At 41.2% G+C, this 16,400-nt stretch overlaps 1 protein-coding gene across 1 annotated transcript; it reads left to right on the top strand.

Moving 5' to 3' along the window:
• The first annotated feature begins 2,934 nt into the window (after positions 1 to 2,934).
• LOC144077288 (hexokinase-1-like) lies at positions 2,935 to 16,400 on the top strand. Its single transcript, XM_077604906.1, has 18 exons — positions 2,935 to 3,294; positions 5,075 to 5,237; positions 6,656 to 6,804; positions 7,623 to 7,742; positions 7,962 to 8,057; positions 8,133 to 8,232; positions 8,861 to 9,044; positions 9,418 to 9,573; positions 9,745 to 9,978; positions 10,113 to 10,417; positions 10,685 to 10,833; positions 10,932 to 11,051; positions 11,161 to 11,256; positions 12,353 to 12,452; positions 12,885 to 13,068; positions 13,136 to 13,291; positions 13,847 to 14,080; positions 15,056 to 16,400. Exons 1-18 carry the CDS (start codon positions 3,232 to 3,234, stop codon positions 15,204 to 15,206), a joined length of 2,760 nt encoding a protein of 919 aa, XP_077461032.1. The 5' UTR covers positions 2,935 to 3,231; the 3' UTR covers positions 15,207 to 16,400.

Below are 16,400 nucleotides of genomic sequence, written 5' to 3'. Positions count from 1 at the left end.
AATAATGTATGAAGATGTTCGCCTTTTAATTGATGGAGCTGTTTTTTGTCATGTGGAAAAAAATTGTATTTTAAATATGAAGTGAAGTATATTTATTTGAATATATAGATTTCAGCTATTCTTGAAGACAAGATTAATTTTACATTGTACTAAAAAGTAAGCAGTAAGGAGATGTCATCTGCCAAAGGATGTATTATGCCATGAAAACATAGCATACATTTTCTTTCTTTCAAAGTGATGCAAGTAGAATTTGGGCTCACAATTTTGTTGAATTACAAGTTATTTAGCTTTGCAATTTATTTCCTGAAATGCTAAAGCATTGCTGATGTTTTTACTCATCCATTAATGAAGTTAAAAATTTTGCAGACTTTATTATAACTTGTTGAGGAAAGGTCTCAGCTTTATGGCCTTCATTTTTTTAAGAAAATGCACATAATGGTGTGGTTTTATTTTAGCTTTTATTATCATTTTTTTAGGGATGGCTCAAGAACCCACTATTTAAATGTAGCTTCTTTGTGTTATTTTTTTCCTTTTATTATGGTATAATTTATTGTACTTTAGCTTTATAGTACTGCTCTTATCATTTCATGTCTGTTAGGATGTTTACAGAGTTATGAAAAGCTCTTCGTGATAAATAGCAAGGACAAAAATGGTATCTGTATATTTAAACAAATAGGTTGTTCTTATAAGAGCTGATACTGTGTATTTTGCTTCTGCAAATTTGGAATTTCTCCATCGTAGGCCCAACAAAGGCCTATTCTTTTCTCTTCTATTCACATGAGTACAAAAAGGTCTTTTGGGGGAAGGTCACTCTTAAGCAGCCATGACAGTGGACAGGAGTGTGGTGCTATCCCTCAGGCCCCTTCGTCTTTCCCTTTTAAATTGGTGGGGGAGGGGGGATGGTGAGTATATTTGCATGTGTGGTTGCAGGTTACAGATCGTGGCGAATAAGAGGGATGCTAAGCCTTAGCGTGGGCTTACGTCAGAGGGTTTGCATGCCACTGAGTCAGCGTCATGTTAATACACACCTCGTCATGATGTAAGCCGGGGTATGGGGGGGGGGGGGGGGGGTTGTTCGTGACTGTAATGCTAAAATACAGAGATTAGCTTGCAATAAACTAAAGTAAATCAATGCTGGAAATGATTGGGAGTGCCGATGGTAAAGGTTATTCAGGATGTGTAATTTTATTTCTTTTATTTCAAGGAGTGGACTGTTTGCTCACTTTATCTGAGTGACACTTGTTTATTGTTTGGTGGTTTGTTGTCTTGTACTTAGAATAGCAAAGCGACTTTTTTTTTTAACTTTTTGGGAGGGAAGTGGGAATATGCTGCTATTGGTTGGCATATGCGCTTTCTGAAAATTAAATCCTGCTTTAGAAAAGGTGTTTTGCTTCAAATATTTTGTTTAAAAACAAAATAGATCAATAAGATACACAGCCTTTAAGGAGAGGACAGTTCTAGCTGAATGCAATTTCTCTCTAAAATATTTTTTTCCTTTTAATTTTACTCTGAAGATAAAAAAAGGTGCTAGTCGAGTCAATTTCCAAGTAGTTAGAAACCTGTTTTGTCACATTTTTATCCTTTAAGACTGATTTCTTCTTTCGGGGTGTTTGTTACATCTAGCCAAAATTCATGTGTAGACAAAAGTCACAAATTGAGTGAAAAAAAAAGAATATACAAAAACATGCATTGGTCTCTTAAATTACACTAATAAAGAGAAATAGCATCCCGGAATGAGTTGAAATCCAACAACTGAGTTTTTTGAGGGTGTTAAATTTCAATTCTGATATCCCTGACATACAGATAATCCATCTTTAACTGTTTTAAGACATGTGCCACTGTCCAACCTAATATTGTCTTTTAGGATGAGTTATTTGCAGTTGAACTTCCCCACTCTCCATCAAGCCATCATAGGCTACGCTTTGCATGATGCGGCAGTTAGCGCGATGATGACGTGATGTGGTGGCTTCCCTGCCCGCCTGCACGTTCGCCCCTGGCTGCCGTGGCAACGTGAGCGACGTGCCAGCCGCAAAAGCAATAAGGGAGGTGAGAGGGTGGTGCTTTATCTTTCAGATGCAGTTCCCACTTCCCTGACAGAGGCCCCCCTCTCAACACCCCCTGCCGTCAACTACAACCATTGGTTCCTCCCCTTCCTGCGGTTCTTGGTGTCGTTTCTGCTCAGCCAATCGAAATGATGCTTTATACACAGCTGAGCTGGACTGTGTTGGGAGGGTGCGTTGTATTCGAAACCAAGAAAGTGCAAAAGTAGATAAAATGATTTAAAGAGTCAATTTCTAAATGGACGGAAGTCAGTGAATAAAAATCAAAAAACAGTGTCAGAATCCTGACTTCAAAACGAGAATGACACTCAATTCTGATTTTAAAGTGCCAACTATGATGATATGCATATGCACATTCCCCTTTCACATGTCCACCTTTCCACTATGCAAATATAGCGTGTCAGCAAGCAATGTATCCGGACAGTCAATCTGTCAGTGCCCTACAGTGACATCTACAGAATCTTGAATTTAGTGCATACTGATTGGGCACCCCGTCCACTTTGGAGAAAATGTTAGACTTTTAAGTGCGCCCTATGTGAATACGTTGCGTTTTTTATCGCTTAATAAGGGGAATTGCAGTCATTAATAAGGGGAAAAAATGCCCAAGTTTGACAGGTATGCTATCCCAGCCAACAAAGGTCAATAAGCAGACTACAAGGTTAAAGGGTTGAACTTCTTACATGTTAAAAAAAAGAATAAAAAATACTGTACGCACTTCCTCTAGACAAGGAAGGCCAAGCTCTTAAGGGTCAACCTTTGCCCCTGAAAGGGTTAAAATAAAGACATCAATCAGTACTTTTCCAGGCTCTATTCTCTTCCTGCTTCCCAGCACGTCCAATGGGCTCAGCCAATCAGGAGGGCGTACGGGGGCAGGCTACGGTGGGAGCGCCATTCCGTGTCCGAGTCGCTACACGTCGGGAGGGGACGCGCTCAAAAGCTGTCTCCCCTCCTCTCTCCCACCCTTCCCTCACCCGCTCCCTCGCGCCTGTGCGTCTGATAGTCGCAGACTAAGCAGGCACGACCGCCGCTGCCGACTTTTCTCTTCTCCCAACCAGCTAGCCACCCAACCAGCCTCGCCCACCGGACGGCACATCCGCACTTGGGGGGAATAAAGCAAGCGGTTTTTTTGCAGTTTCTTCTCGACAGGAAGGAAGGAAGGCAGGCAGGCAGGATGATCGCGGCTCAGCTGCTAGCCTACTACTTCACCGAGTTGAAAGATGATCAACTCAAAAAGGTAAGAGCGGCTTAAAGGGAGGTGGCGAAACGCTACTCGCGTCTTGCGAGGCAGCCATGTTACTCGTTGGGTGGGTGGTGGAGAGGATGCAAGGGGGGTTGGAAGGAGAAGCGGGGGAGGAAGACGACGACGACGAGGAGGTGGTGGAGGAGGAGGATGGACGGCAAGAGGAGAGGTTAGCGGGGTGTCCTTGACATGGACGGCTCCATGACAGCTCCCACAGGTGTCACCCCTATTTCCGAATTCGATCAGCCCAGTATACGAAAACGTTTATCCCCCGAAATGTGACCTTGCACAAATTAGCCAGCGGGGTGGTGGCTAGTTGTGGTGCTAACGTGCTTGTTGGACGTGTGATGACAGACCGGCTTCACGGATGTAGGGTTGCGTCGAGGGGCGGGGGGCTTTTTACGAGTTAAAGCGAGGAGGGGAGGGGGATGATGTGACGTCACTGTGCTGTAGAGGCACGTGCACGGAAAGGAAGTCGTGAGTGAAGAAGCCCACTGGGCCAAACTGCATTTTTTCACCTATAATAGTACATTCTATGTGGTGTACTGTAGACTTACACCATTTTTGACGTTCATGAGTAGAACTATATATTCTACACTTATGCAACATTTTCACTTATTGGTGACTGTTTTATAAATAAGGGAAAACATTCATAATAAATTCAAAACTACCACGCACATTGAGAAAATAGTATTAAAATATATTGTAAAAAATATAATTCATAATTATTATTGAGACCTGAAATACACATAGTATGTAAGGAAATTTTTTTATAATACATTCAAAACTACCACACACTGAGAAAATAGTATTAAAATATATTGTAAAAATATATAATTCATAATTGTTATTGAGACCTGAAATACACATATAGTATACATAACAATTTGGGTCATATGACACAATATTAACGTTTAGTACACAAATCTGGCCTACATAACCCAAAATGTAATGTATATATATGTGGATTCCACGTCTCAATTATATCAATTCTAAATATTAATTTTTTTTTTTTACATTGTTTTTAATATTATATTTATTATCTTTATTTGATGAATAGACAAAGTTAGAAATTAAATGTTAATTTTACAAATATTCCAATCAAGATGTGTAAATACTAAATATAGATTTTTACAAAAGAGGAACTGACATTCATTATTTCTTTTGCTAATGCACAATGAAGTAGATGAACATTATCTATGACGAAATGATATAACTGAGGTCATGTCACGGTTGATAATTGGAAAGGTTGCAATTACATTTTTTTCTTTCCCTGTATTTTATATAAAGGAACAGTTATTCTAAAACATCACATGATGAATTTTCAAAGAAAACCTACATTTCAAAGTCAAGCATTTGTGGGAATTGTTACTTGCTAGTGTCACATTATCATCTGGAATGCAATGTTAATGAGCGTCTAATAATAGTGACACACCAAAGGTCACCGCCCTGACCAACAAATGCGAAAGTCAGCTTGTGGTCCACGTTCGACAACACCAACAAGAAAATGCCTCAAGTGTACATTGACTGGACAACACATTGATGCTTTACATTGTTTTGTTGTGCTTATTTTTAGTCCTAAAAATCCATCTTGTGCTCGATTTATTTAGTGTGATAATGTGAAAATTAGGTCTGCTTTTTTTCAATCAATATATTGATTGATTTGAACAATTCATGCAATTTGTGGGGTTGTCCTTAGGGGAATCATTCACAGAGAATATAATATAATATATTTATAATATTAGTATAACCAATGTTGCTTTTGTGTCTCCAGATCGACAAATACCTCTTCTCCATGCGATTGTCGGACGAGACGTTGAAGGACATCATGAACCGCTTCCGCCGAGAGATGGAGGACGGCCTTGGTCACGGCACCAATCCCACCGCCACCGTCAAGATGTTGCCCACCTTTGTCAGGTCCATCCCTGATGGATCAGGTAGCAGGGGAAAAAATGTTTGATTATATTGTCATATTGAATTTTAAGAGGAAATAAATATGGCGGAGACGGGCAATTCTAGGCTGGGAAAAATAACAGAGAATGGAATGGAGAGGGAATTTTTCTGGTCATTTTTACATTTGTAGAGGATAATTGATTTTTGTCTTTACGTCAGGTTAAACCAACAAAAAAAAAAAACTTGTGAGACATCAGATTTGCAAAATAGGGGAAGGAAGGGTTGTGGTAAACGCGAAGAGACGTGCAACGTTTATTGCGGTGCTCGTGAATGTAATTAAGGGAATAAGCTCAAAAGCGGAAAGAATACATGCAGATTATTCATCATAAGGCAGCTGAATCTCATCTTAATGTTGAGCAAGTTAAGTGGGAGGAGGTGAGTTTTGGTCACAGGGCAACCAAGTGATATCAAATCCAGGGTTACAATATAGTGGTTCGTGGCTTGCCTGATGCAATGGATTGCAAGATAGTTATTGGCAAATGAACAGGACTTTAGGAAATTGTGGTTGTCGTTTCAAAAAACCAAGATTGTACAGTCTATAGTTACAGCACGTACTCTGGCTAAGTCAGAAATACATCAGAATGTAGGATAAAACCAGGTAAAACACGAAGATCTCCTGGATTTAGCCTACTGTGCACCCAATTCAAAGTTAAGTTGTAGTATTGTCATCAAGATCTCAACTAGCAAAGCACTAGCGGGAGCTTGTGTACCACCAGTAACACGTTTAACAAAAAAACAGCATCCTTTGTATTGACAATCAAATTCCTATCTCTACCAACTGTATTATTTTTCGTTGAAATAAAACAAGGCAAACAAAATTATCCAAGTTAGGACCTTACCCGAAAATGTGTGTGCCTAAATGTATGGATCAAACAACAAAATTCAGATTTAAACTAAGTATTCCTTTTCATTTTAAACTTGTTAGGAATTAACGTGAAGCTACAACACCAGCTATTACATACTGTAGTTTGGTAAAAGTAGGTAGGTAAAAATCGACATGATACTGCATTTATCCCATCATAAAAATTAACATTTAGTATTGTTTATTCCCTTAATGTTCATTTCAGACAATGTTTATTAGACAAGTGACAAACAAATATCACTCATACTTGTTTCCTTGTCTTTGCCAGCAGAGACCGCCTGACGTTAGCATAAAAATAGCTTCAGATTGCATTAGCTTCAGAAGACACGCAAAGGGCAAAGTTGACAAACCATTGACAAACATTTAACAAACATCACAAACACATCACGGCAAATAGTTAATTCCATGTTGACATGGTCTTCTAACGTATGCTCTATTGAAAGAGATGTTGAAGAATTGTGATTCTTTAGCCCACATTAAAAAAGTTATTTGTTTACCTGTGATTGCTGATGAAAAATATTTTGTCTGCTGTTTTGATAGAAAAGGGGGATTTCATAGCTCTGGACCTCGGGGGATCAAACTTTCGGATTCTAAGAGTCAAGGTGACTCAGGATAAAAAGCAACCGGTCCAAATGGAGAGCCAGGTCTACGAGACCCCCGATGACATTATTCACGGGAGTGGGACTCAGGTAAACCCGTGTTTTTATCAAATAACACTTTGCACTTATATCCTCAAGTCTAATTAGTTAAGGGTTTTTAAACTTAGGGTTACAGCTGATTACTACGATTATTTTTCATTTTTCATCTGTCGTTTTTTGAGCTACAACGGACAATTTTCACCATCCTCTACTTTAGTATGAAAGGGGCAAAGTTGTACAGTGCGTTCTAAATACAGATATAAATTTCCAAGAGCTAGGAAAATACTGTGAAATGTACTTTGGGTGATATAGACAGACATCCTGTAGTCATCACCATCCAATTACAAGGCACATACAGTGAGTAAGCACAAAGGTAGCCTTGTGTACTAATAAATCCGATGTGAAGCAGAAAGTACTGTGGTACTCCGCAGGAACTTGGAGTTAAACTCTCATCAAAAGAAGAATAGAGTTCCACTTAAAGTTATGTCAGCTCCCCCGATGACCTTTTTGAACTAATAGACAACAGCTGAGAGTCACGTTGTAACGCGATCGTGGCATTGGCTGCTGGCTCATGGAATGGATTGGCAGCGGTCAACAAACACAGATGCTCTTTCATGAAACTGCAGCTGTGTTTAACATGTAACATGATACACAAGCCATTTCATAAACAAATGATTCATTTCACAGCAGAGTGTATTGGTCACATATCGTAACTTTCGGTAACAATTTCAGCACCTGTCTGCGGTTCAATTTTAGGCTAAATGGGATCGGGAAGGTGCTATGTCAGAGGTCTGAAGACTGACAAAATGCCAGGACCGACTAAAAATAGTTAGAAAATAAGAAAAATGTGTCTTGGTTTGTGTCCACAGCTCTTTGACCATGTCGCTGAATGCCTTGGCGACTTCATGGAGAAACAAAAGATTAAGGACAAAAAGCTTCCTGTCGGATTCACCTTCTCTTTTCCATGTGCCCAAAGCAAATTGGATGAGGTAAAATCTGATTGTGCATGTTTTTGATCGCAGGCTACAAAAGCTGGATTTAGTTAAGGAAGAGTAAGAGTAAGAATAAATATGAATTGGGGGAATAATTTGCATGTTTTGAGTTAAATGTTCTGGACACAGAAGAGGGAAATTTATTATTATTTTTATGTCAAGCTACAAAGCCAACAATGTGAACCTGTCTGACTGATTCATACAATCCATTCACAGGCTGTCTTGGTGACATGGACGAAGAAGTTCAAGGCCAGTGGCGTAGAAGGCATGGATGTTGTTAAACTCCTCAACAAGGCCATAAAGAAACGGGGGGTAGGTTCCACCGATCCAAAATTGATAGAAGGCAGTTAAGTACTTTTCAGCTAAACCTATTTGTTGGTTTGTCAGGACTATGAGGCTGACATTATGGCAGTAGTAAACGACACGGTGGGGACCATGATGACGTGCGGCTTTGACGATCAGCGCTGCGAAGTGGGCATCATCATTGGTAAATGTAGTAAAGAACTGAAGCAACAAATGACACGATATGGCAAAATTTTGTCAAAAACAATGCGACAGAACTGCACTCAAAGTAAACCAGTTAGGTAGTTAATTTATTGCTACTATTTAGCTAGCACGCTAAGTAGAACGATTGTTCATTGGCTAACTAATTCCTAAGTGAGTTAGATAGTTAGGTTAGGTTAGAACTTTGTTTCATCCCGTATTTGGGAAATTTCTTGGTTGCAGTAGCAAGACAGACAAGACATTGTAGACCTAGTTAAAAAAACTGGAGCCACACCGGAAGTCCACAAGGTGGGGACTTTCTGCAGACTGAGACTGAGTTAATGTAGTAGTCTGGAGGTTTTAAAGATCATCTTCCTTGCCTAGATGACCTCCTAAGCTGTCCTATCACCTAATCAGCAGCAGCGGAGAGGCCGGTGGGGGGCTTCAAAGCACACAAGCACAAAATAGATAGCAAGTGACTACTGTATATTGCTTGGAGTAAAATATGAGCCAAGCACTACATTTAAAAAGTCAAACTCTTTTGGTGTGCAGTGGACTGCATTGGCGTATCAATACTCTAAAAAGTTTTCTGACATCATGAGGATGACGCTGTCTACTTGATCTGCTTCCAGGAACAGGAACCAATGCCTGCTACATGGAGGAAATGCGTCACATCGACCAAGTGGAGGGCGACGAGGGTCGAATGTGCATCAACACCGAATGGGGTGCATTTGGGGACGATGGCTCCTTGGAGGACCTCCGCACGGAGTTTGATCGTGAAATCGACAGGGGGTCTCTCAACCCAGGAAAGCAACTGTTAGTGTCGTTCACTCTAGAAAGAGTGCCACTCCCACATTTTTTGAAGGAAATTGAAAAATAAGATGCAAAATTTGAATGAAGGCAACTGGACTCTTGGTTGTTGAAGACATTCTCATCTTCAATCCAAGAGACTTTAACCTCCAAATTTTAGGTGTGGAGTTTTCCTATGTATGATTCTCGTGGATGTTAGAGGAAATCTACACTGATGAGGTTTTTTGGCAAAAGTGAAATGTGGTTTAAGTCCTGTTGCCTTTATTCAACTTTGGCCATGAACATGACTTTAATGATTGAATCCGCACGATATAGTATGTAGGAATGATCATTGTGAACGCCTGCATTGAAGCCCTAACTGTGCTATGTCTCCACTCAGTTTTGAGAAGATGGCCAGTGGCATGTACATTGGAGAGCTGGTGAGACTCATTCTGGTCAAGATGGCCAAAGAGGGTCTGCTGTTTGAAGGACGCATAACCCCTGAGCTCCTGACAAGGGGAAAGATTGAGACCAAGCATGTCTCCGCCATTGAAAAGTGAGTAACATATTTGAATTTAGAACAGACGCAAAGACAACATGCCTTAAAGTCATTCAATATAAAGTGAATTGATCAATCTTAACCTACAAGTAGTGGTTTGAAAAATAAATTCACAATAAATCAACAATTCTCTGGCCCAAACATTGACCCTAATGCTTCTTCCCCCAGGAGCAAAGAAGGGCTAAAAAAGTGCATGGAAATTCTAACAAGGCTTGGGGTGGAGCCCTCTGATGAAGACTGCCTGGCTGTGCAACACGTATGCACCATTGTGTCATTCCGTTCAGCAAATCTCATCGCTGCTACCCTGGGGGGCATCCTCTCTCGCCTTAAAGAGAACAAGGGGGTAGCTCGCCTGCGCACCACCGTGGGCATTGACGGTTCTCTATACAAGATGCATCCTCAGTAAGCAAAAGAACCCTAACCGAATGTCAGAATCTGAGCATCACTTGTACTATGACAAAAGCTCAACAGCTGTGTTGTAGGATTGCCTCAGCCAAAGATGAAAGATGGAACTAAGAATCTGTTTTTGTGACCAGGTATGCCCGTCGCTTGCACAAGATGGTTCGTCGTTTGGTGCCAGACTCGGATGTCCGCTTCCTGCTGTCTGAGAGCGGGAGTTCCAAGGGCGCCGCCATGGTAACGGCCGTTGCATACCGCCTGACGGAGCAGGCGCGACATATCCAGCAGACACTGGCTGAGTTTCGGCTGAGCAAAGCCCAGCTGCTGGAGGTCAAGCAACGCATGCGGGTGGAAATTGAAAGGGGACTCAAGAAGGAAACCCACCAGGAGGCCACGGTCAAAATGTTACCCACATACGTCCGAAGTACACCAGATGGATCAGGTGAGTAATGAACTATTAATTGTTCGGATATTTTAAACAGTTATTATGCGTCTTAAAGACATGTTCTTCTGTCAATTGTTTAAATTCAGACGGTAAGGAGAAAAATATTCACTTAGTCGTATTTCACATTTGAAGGGTTAACAGGGACTCCAAAATCAAGATGCAAGAGATTTTAAAAATTGAGTTATCCAAAATGTATCCTCTTGAAATTTCAAGTGACATCAATGATGGTTAGAAAATGTTTTTTTCTTGATTGTTGCTGTCTAGAAAATGGAGATTTCCTCGCACTGGACCTGGGTGGGACGAACTTCCGGGTACTTCTGGTAAAGATTCGCAGTGGAAAACGGCGTTCAGTGGAGATGCACAATAAAATCTACGCCATTCCTATTGAAGTTATGCAGGGCACAGGAGAAGAGGTAAGACATTAACCACTGTCTTTGCACTGCTACAATTGCTATATTGTTTTATGAACTGATTTTCATTTTACTGCTCTTCTTTATGATTGCTTCTGCAGCTCTTTGACCACATTGTCCACTGCATCTCGGATTTCCTGGACTACATGGGCATGAAGAGTGCTCGTTTGCCTCTGGGTTTCACCTTCTCCTTCCCTTGCCATCAAACCAGCCTGGATGCAGTAAGTTCTCCAGAAATGTTTTACAATTACTGTGCTAAATCAGCAAGTTTATTGCTTGATATCCAACTTTTATTTTTTCATATGAATAACAATGTTTTGTATTTGGCAGGGAATACTTGTGACTTGGACCAAAGGCTTCAAAGCCACCGACTGCGAGGGGGAAGATGTAGTTGAGCTTTTGAGGGAAGCCATCAAGCGGAAAGAGGTAATTTAACAGGCATAAATCATTTCATATCATGTCAATTTTTTCCAACAATTCAGCCTGTTCAAAAACTATAGTAGTTTTAGATTATTTTTTTTATAAAGCGGGTCTTTTGGCTTTAAGGTTTGGAGGCTACAAATAAATGAGTTTGCTACATTTTCTCGTAGGACTCTTTTGATGCTATACTCACTAATAATTTATCTGATTAAAAGTTTTTCAGTGATAGACAATGGCAGTTTCCAACATCTACAAATGCAGGTTACATTCTGATCATAGGAAAATGACTCAATCACAACAACAAGAGTCCCCATGCCATTCCTTATTTATTTTTGATTTTAAGAATTGATAAAAGAAGCCTTTCAACATGCTTTTTCAGATGCCCAACATGAAACCAAACAGCACCATTCATTTCACATTGCTTCTCTTTAACATCTAATAAATTAACTCTTGGAATTTTGAAATGATCTGAAAGTTTTCCTTCTTTTTTAAGTATAGAATGTTCCCTACAACAGCCACGTAAAACACAAACCCTACAGTCAATCATATCTTAATAATTCCCAGCATTCCTTGGACTGAACGTGGACTATTCTTCTCACTGTACGTTAACCTATGACATCACCATTCATGGGCTAATAAGACTTTTACCCTTTTAGATGGAGGACCCAGTAAGTATTCAGTGACTGTTAGTGCTTAAGGGCCAGGTAACGCAGTCCCAGAGCAACCAACCGTGCTAGTGGCTACTGTTTTGCTAGCCTGACCTAACACACACACGCCAATCGATGTTCGAGTCTGCAGTGTTGCGTCTTTCTAACTGGCAACAAAGTGGTCCACTGGGGAGATTGGGTGCATTTTGTCCAGTGTGATGTGCAAGCATTGTGTAGTTTTGATGGTCTTTTAAGGCTGAATGGGTGACTTATTGAATCATCAGCTAAAAGTTTGAGAAGGAATTTGTGTCTATATTATGTTGTCCAGTAACAAATATTTACCAACATAAAAGCTAACGCATGCTTTCCAGGTTGAAGTTGGAGGAAAAACAAGGATGATCGCATTACGCTGCAGTTTATCCAGCATCTTTTACGCTTCTATTTTTCCTCTTTAGGAGTTTGAGCTGGACGTGGTTGCAATCGTCAATGACACAGTGGGAACCATGATGACCTGCGCGTATGAGGAACCCACCTGTGAGGTGGGTCTGATTGCAGGTAAATTTTTGCGGACGTTCCAACAGTCCATCTTGAAAGTTACTCTATGATCAAATATTGGACGAAAAGTAGTTAACAAGTGATTAATTATTTTCACTACTATCTAACTAAACGGTGGCCTGGTGGATGAGTGGTTAGCGTGTCGGCCTCACAGTGGGAGACCTGGGTTCAAATCCAGGTCGGTCCACCTGTGTGGAGTTTGCATGTTCTCTCTGGGACTGCGTGGGTTTTCTCCGGGTGCTCCGGTTTCCTCCCACATTCAAAAGACATCCATAATAGGGTGATTGGACACTGAATTGCCCCTAGGTATGAGTGTGAGGGTGAATGGTTGTTTGTCTCCTTGAGGCCTGTGATTGGCTGGCCACCAATTCAGGACGGAATATATAGGAGGTGAGATGAGACTATGTAACAATTGGTTTGGGTCCCCCTCAGGGACGGGAAGCAATGCTTGTTACATGGAGGAGACGCGGAACATTGAGATTGTTGAGGGTAACGAAGGCCGGATGTGCGTCAACATGGAATGGGGAGCATTTGGAGACAATGGCTGCCTGGATGACATCAGGACCCAGTATGACCAGGCGGTAGATGAAAACTCGCTCAACGAAGGCAAACAAAGGTGAGGGTGCTTTTTAGGATCTGCGAGTACTTTCGCAACAACAATATTTTCTCTTTTTTTTCTTCAGATATGAAAAGATGTGCAGTGGCATGTACCTGGGAGAGATTGTCAGACAGATTCTGATTGATCTCACCAAACGTGGATTCCTTTTCCGGGGACAAATCTCTGAAACGCTCAAGACTAGAGGCATTTTTGAGACAAAATTCTTGTCTCAGATCGAAAGGTGAGTCATGTGTATTTACTAGTTTGCAGTGTACTTTTAGTCTTTAACATAAATTATTTGAATGTCGACATCATGAATTCGGGATTCATTCTTAAGACAAGACAAGATGTAAGCTGTAGGGACAGCAGTTCGGCACAAAATCATAGCAGCACCAAATTAGTTTTGATGTTAAGCATGTTAAAATTTTGGTTTGGACTTAGTTTTAGCTCCCTAAGATCTGGTATTGACTTGGTCTAACCCACTCGACATCACTGTCTCTCAACCTTTAAAAATCTAGGTCTCTGTTCCTTAAATCATAAGAAATTACCTGCATTCATATATTGAATATATTTGAAGAAATATCCACCTAATGGTAAGCAAAGACTCCAAAACACAGACGTTCAGTTACTGAAAAAAAAAAGGAGTTGATCTGTAATGCACGGTCAAACTGTTTGAGGTTTAACCCGTCACCTCTGGCCACAGCTGTAAGGGATCGGGTGACTCTCCCGCTGTTGCCTTCGACTTGTCACCCTCCTCTTAACCCTAAACTCTACACCCCCCCTTCTCTACGTACAGCGATCGTCTGGCACTGCTGCAGGTCAGGGCCATTCTGCAGCAGCTGGGCTTGGACAGCACCTGTGACGACAGTATCATCGTCAAGGAGGTGTGTGGCAACGTGTCGCGCCGCGCTGCTCAGATCTGCGGGGCCGGCATGGCGGCGGTGGTGGACAAGATCCGAGAGAATCGGAAACTCGACCACCTGGACGTTACGGTGGGCGTTGACGGAACGCTTTACAAGCTTCACCCACAGTAAGACTCTCTGTTTAACGATACAACAATCCAGTGGCGGTCCGTGCATTTTTTCGTAGCGCCTTCAACGGGTAAAATCCACTTCCTAGCAGCATTTAGTGATTAAATACAAACACTGGAGCTTTTCAGATATCAGAACTTGGCCCACAATTGAAATATTATTTAGGAATATAGCCATATTTTACTCACGAAAAATCATTTTTAACTGTACACTATCCATCCTCCTTTCTTTCTTCCTTCTTTTCTATCGCCATCGAAGCTAATGCTGAAAGTCGTGCCTGTCCTGTCGTATTTCTGGCATAGTCTGTCTTGAAAATGGCTTTAAATCAACACAACAATATATTTGCGTGTGCAGTTCGCTCCAAATACAGTTTGGTAGCTATGGCTAATCACTAGCCAATCATAGTTGGTGAAAGCGATGACGTATCCCTACGCCTGCAACAAGGCAATGACGTATCCCTACGCCTGCGACAATGCATTGTGGTGTTGCCAACTCGAAATCTGATTGGTTAAAGCAACAGTCTTATCGACGCTTGTTTAATGCAGCAGAGCCCGCAGAACTGATTGTGAAGGCCTTGAGGCAGATTTCTGACCCTGGCAACTAATAATGGCTGAAATGTGATTGGTTAAATGCTTCAATATGAAAACACACATCTGAAAGCCGTGCAACCATGGGGGAAAGCAATGAAAAGAAGCTAACAGACAATTTGGAATTATTTAATAAGTATTGATGGCCAAAATATAATATGATTCAGATATTTCTTAGGCCAGCAGAGAAGGGCCTGAAGGCCCTGAAGGCCCTGACGGCCCGCCACTGCAACAATCCCACTTGGGATTGGCCTCATTTTCATCATTTTCTTCGAATCGTCGCTTAACAGATCGACGTATCGATCCAAATTGATGCACCGTTTCATTGATAGTTTTAAAAGTCAAGCCACCTCGCCAACACTTTTCCACAATCTTTCTCGTTTTCAGCTTTTCACGGATCTTCCAGCAAACAGTGAAGGATCTCTCCCCGAAATGCAACGTAAATTTCCTGCTGTCAGAGGACGGCAGTGGCAAGGGAGCCGCCCTAATCACAGCAGTTGGCTGCCGTCAGAGGGAACAAGAAGCTCTGCAGCACTGAATCCCTCCTGGAAAGTACAGAAGACACCAGTCCATACTCCATCGCCACCGTTCATTCACCCCTCTCATCCCCAACAGCCGTGACTCTCCTTACCCAATCACCACCTCGCAGACAGGGCGGTGCGCAACAAACACCCAAAGCTCTGCATATTTATTTTTTCTGCACCAGCAGGTGTCTTGTGTTTATACATTTTCCTCTGTCGCCTGTTGTCGTCTCAAGTCTGTCGGTGCGTTTATTCATGCATTGCTAATTTTATTTTTATAATGGAAGGAAATATGACTATTTATATTGCCGAGGCCACTTTGTAAGACAGAAGGATTTAGACCATAGAGACATGGAAAAAATATATATAAATAAATGTACACACACAAGATTATGATGGGCCAAGGCATTTCCAACGTACGTTTCCCAAAATGTTGAGGGCTTAATGCCAAGTCACGGCTGCGCCATTCCTTCCCATGACGTCATACTAAAACCAGTAGCCAGGTATTTGGGACTCCTGTCATTGTGACATGGACTCAACTGATTATTTGACTTCTCTAAAGACTTTGTTAAAGAACAGTAAATTGTATAAAAAGACCTAAAACACTCAACAGTTTGATATGTGCTTCCAAAATATTTAGAACTACACCAAAAGTTAAGGAAATTCACCCACAGTTTATTTACAATCAATGTGAAATCACACCAAAAAACCCTTTTAAGCAAGAGTTGTTTTATAAGGTCATTTTCCTTGAGATATGATGATTAATGACTTGGAACTTGCTTGATCAAGACTTGATGACTAAAGATTATAACTCGCGACTTGCACATTTGACTTGATCTGATCTCTGCTATTCCTGACTGCTGGTGTGCATCTATTTTTTGTTGTTGTCACGCGTCCAGGTAGCAGGCGACAAATGTTAGTCTTTGCTTAGAACTCATTTGTGAACTACTATGCTTTGTTGTCGTAATGTATCCCGCATCAGCTCAGACCGGGAAAGTTGGAGTACTACTGCTGCAAGCGCTTTGTCTATTTTGTGCGAAAAGTTTGTGTGTGCGTGCGCGCGTGTGTCGGACCTGTACGCTTTCAATGTCTAAAAGCTGTGTGGAGACTGCATGCCTTACACACAGTCAAAAGGGAGAAAAGATTTGTGATGCGTTTTGTTCCACACAGAAGTCAGTTCATGATTAAATTCTATTTTGTTGTTGAACAAA

This window comes from Stigmatopora argus, chromosome 7 (assembly GCF_051989625.1).
Source record: "Stigmatopora argus isolate UIUO_Sarg chromosome 7, RoL_Sarg_1.0, whole genome shotgun sequence".
In the NCBI taxonomy this organism is placed as follows: domain Eukaryota; kingdom Metazoa; phylum Chordata; class Actinopteri; order Syngnathiformes; family Syngnathidae; genus Stigmatopora; species Stigmatopora argus.
This window is presented reverse-complemented; position numbering and strand designations above follow the sequence as displayed.

Bases quoted from the DNA above. Each gene is read 5' to 3' on its own strand.
- LOC144077288 (XM_077604906.1), top strand. From the start codon at position 3,232: ATGATCGCGGCTCAGCTGCTAGCCTACTACTTCACCGAGTTGAAAGAT. The intron at 8,233-8,860 runs GTAAATGTAGTA...ATCTGCTTCCAG, and splicing joins CGAAGTGGGCATCATCATTG to GAACAGGAACCAATGCCTGC. The intron at 9,045-9,417 runs GTTAGTGTCGTT...GTCTCCACTCAG, and splicing joins CTCAACCCAGGAAAGCAACT to TTTTGAGAAGATGGCCAGTG.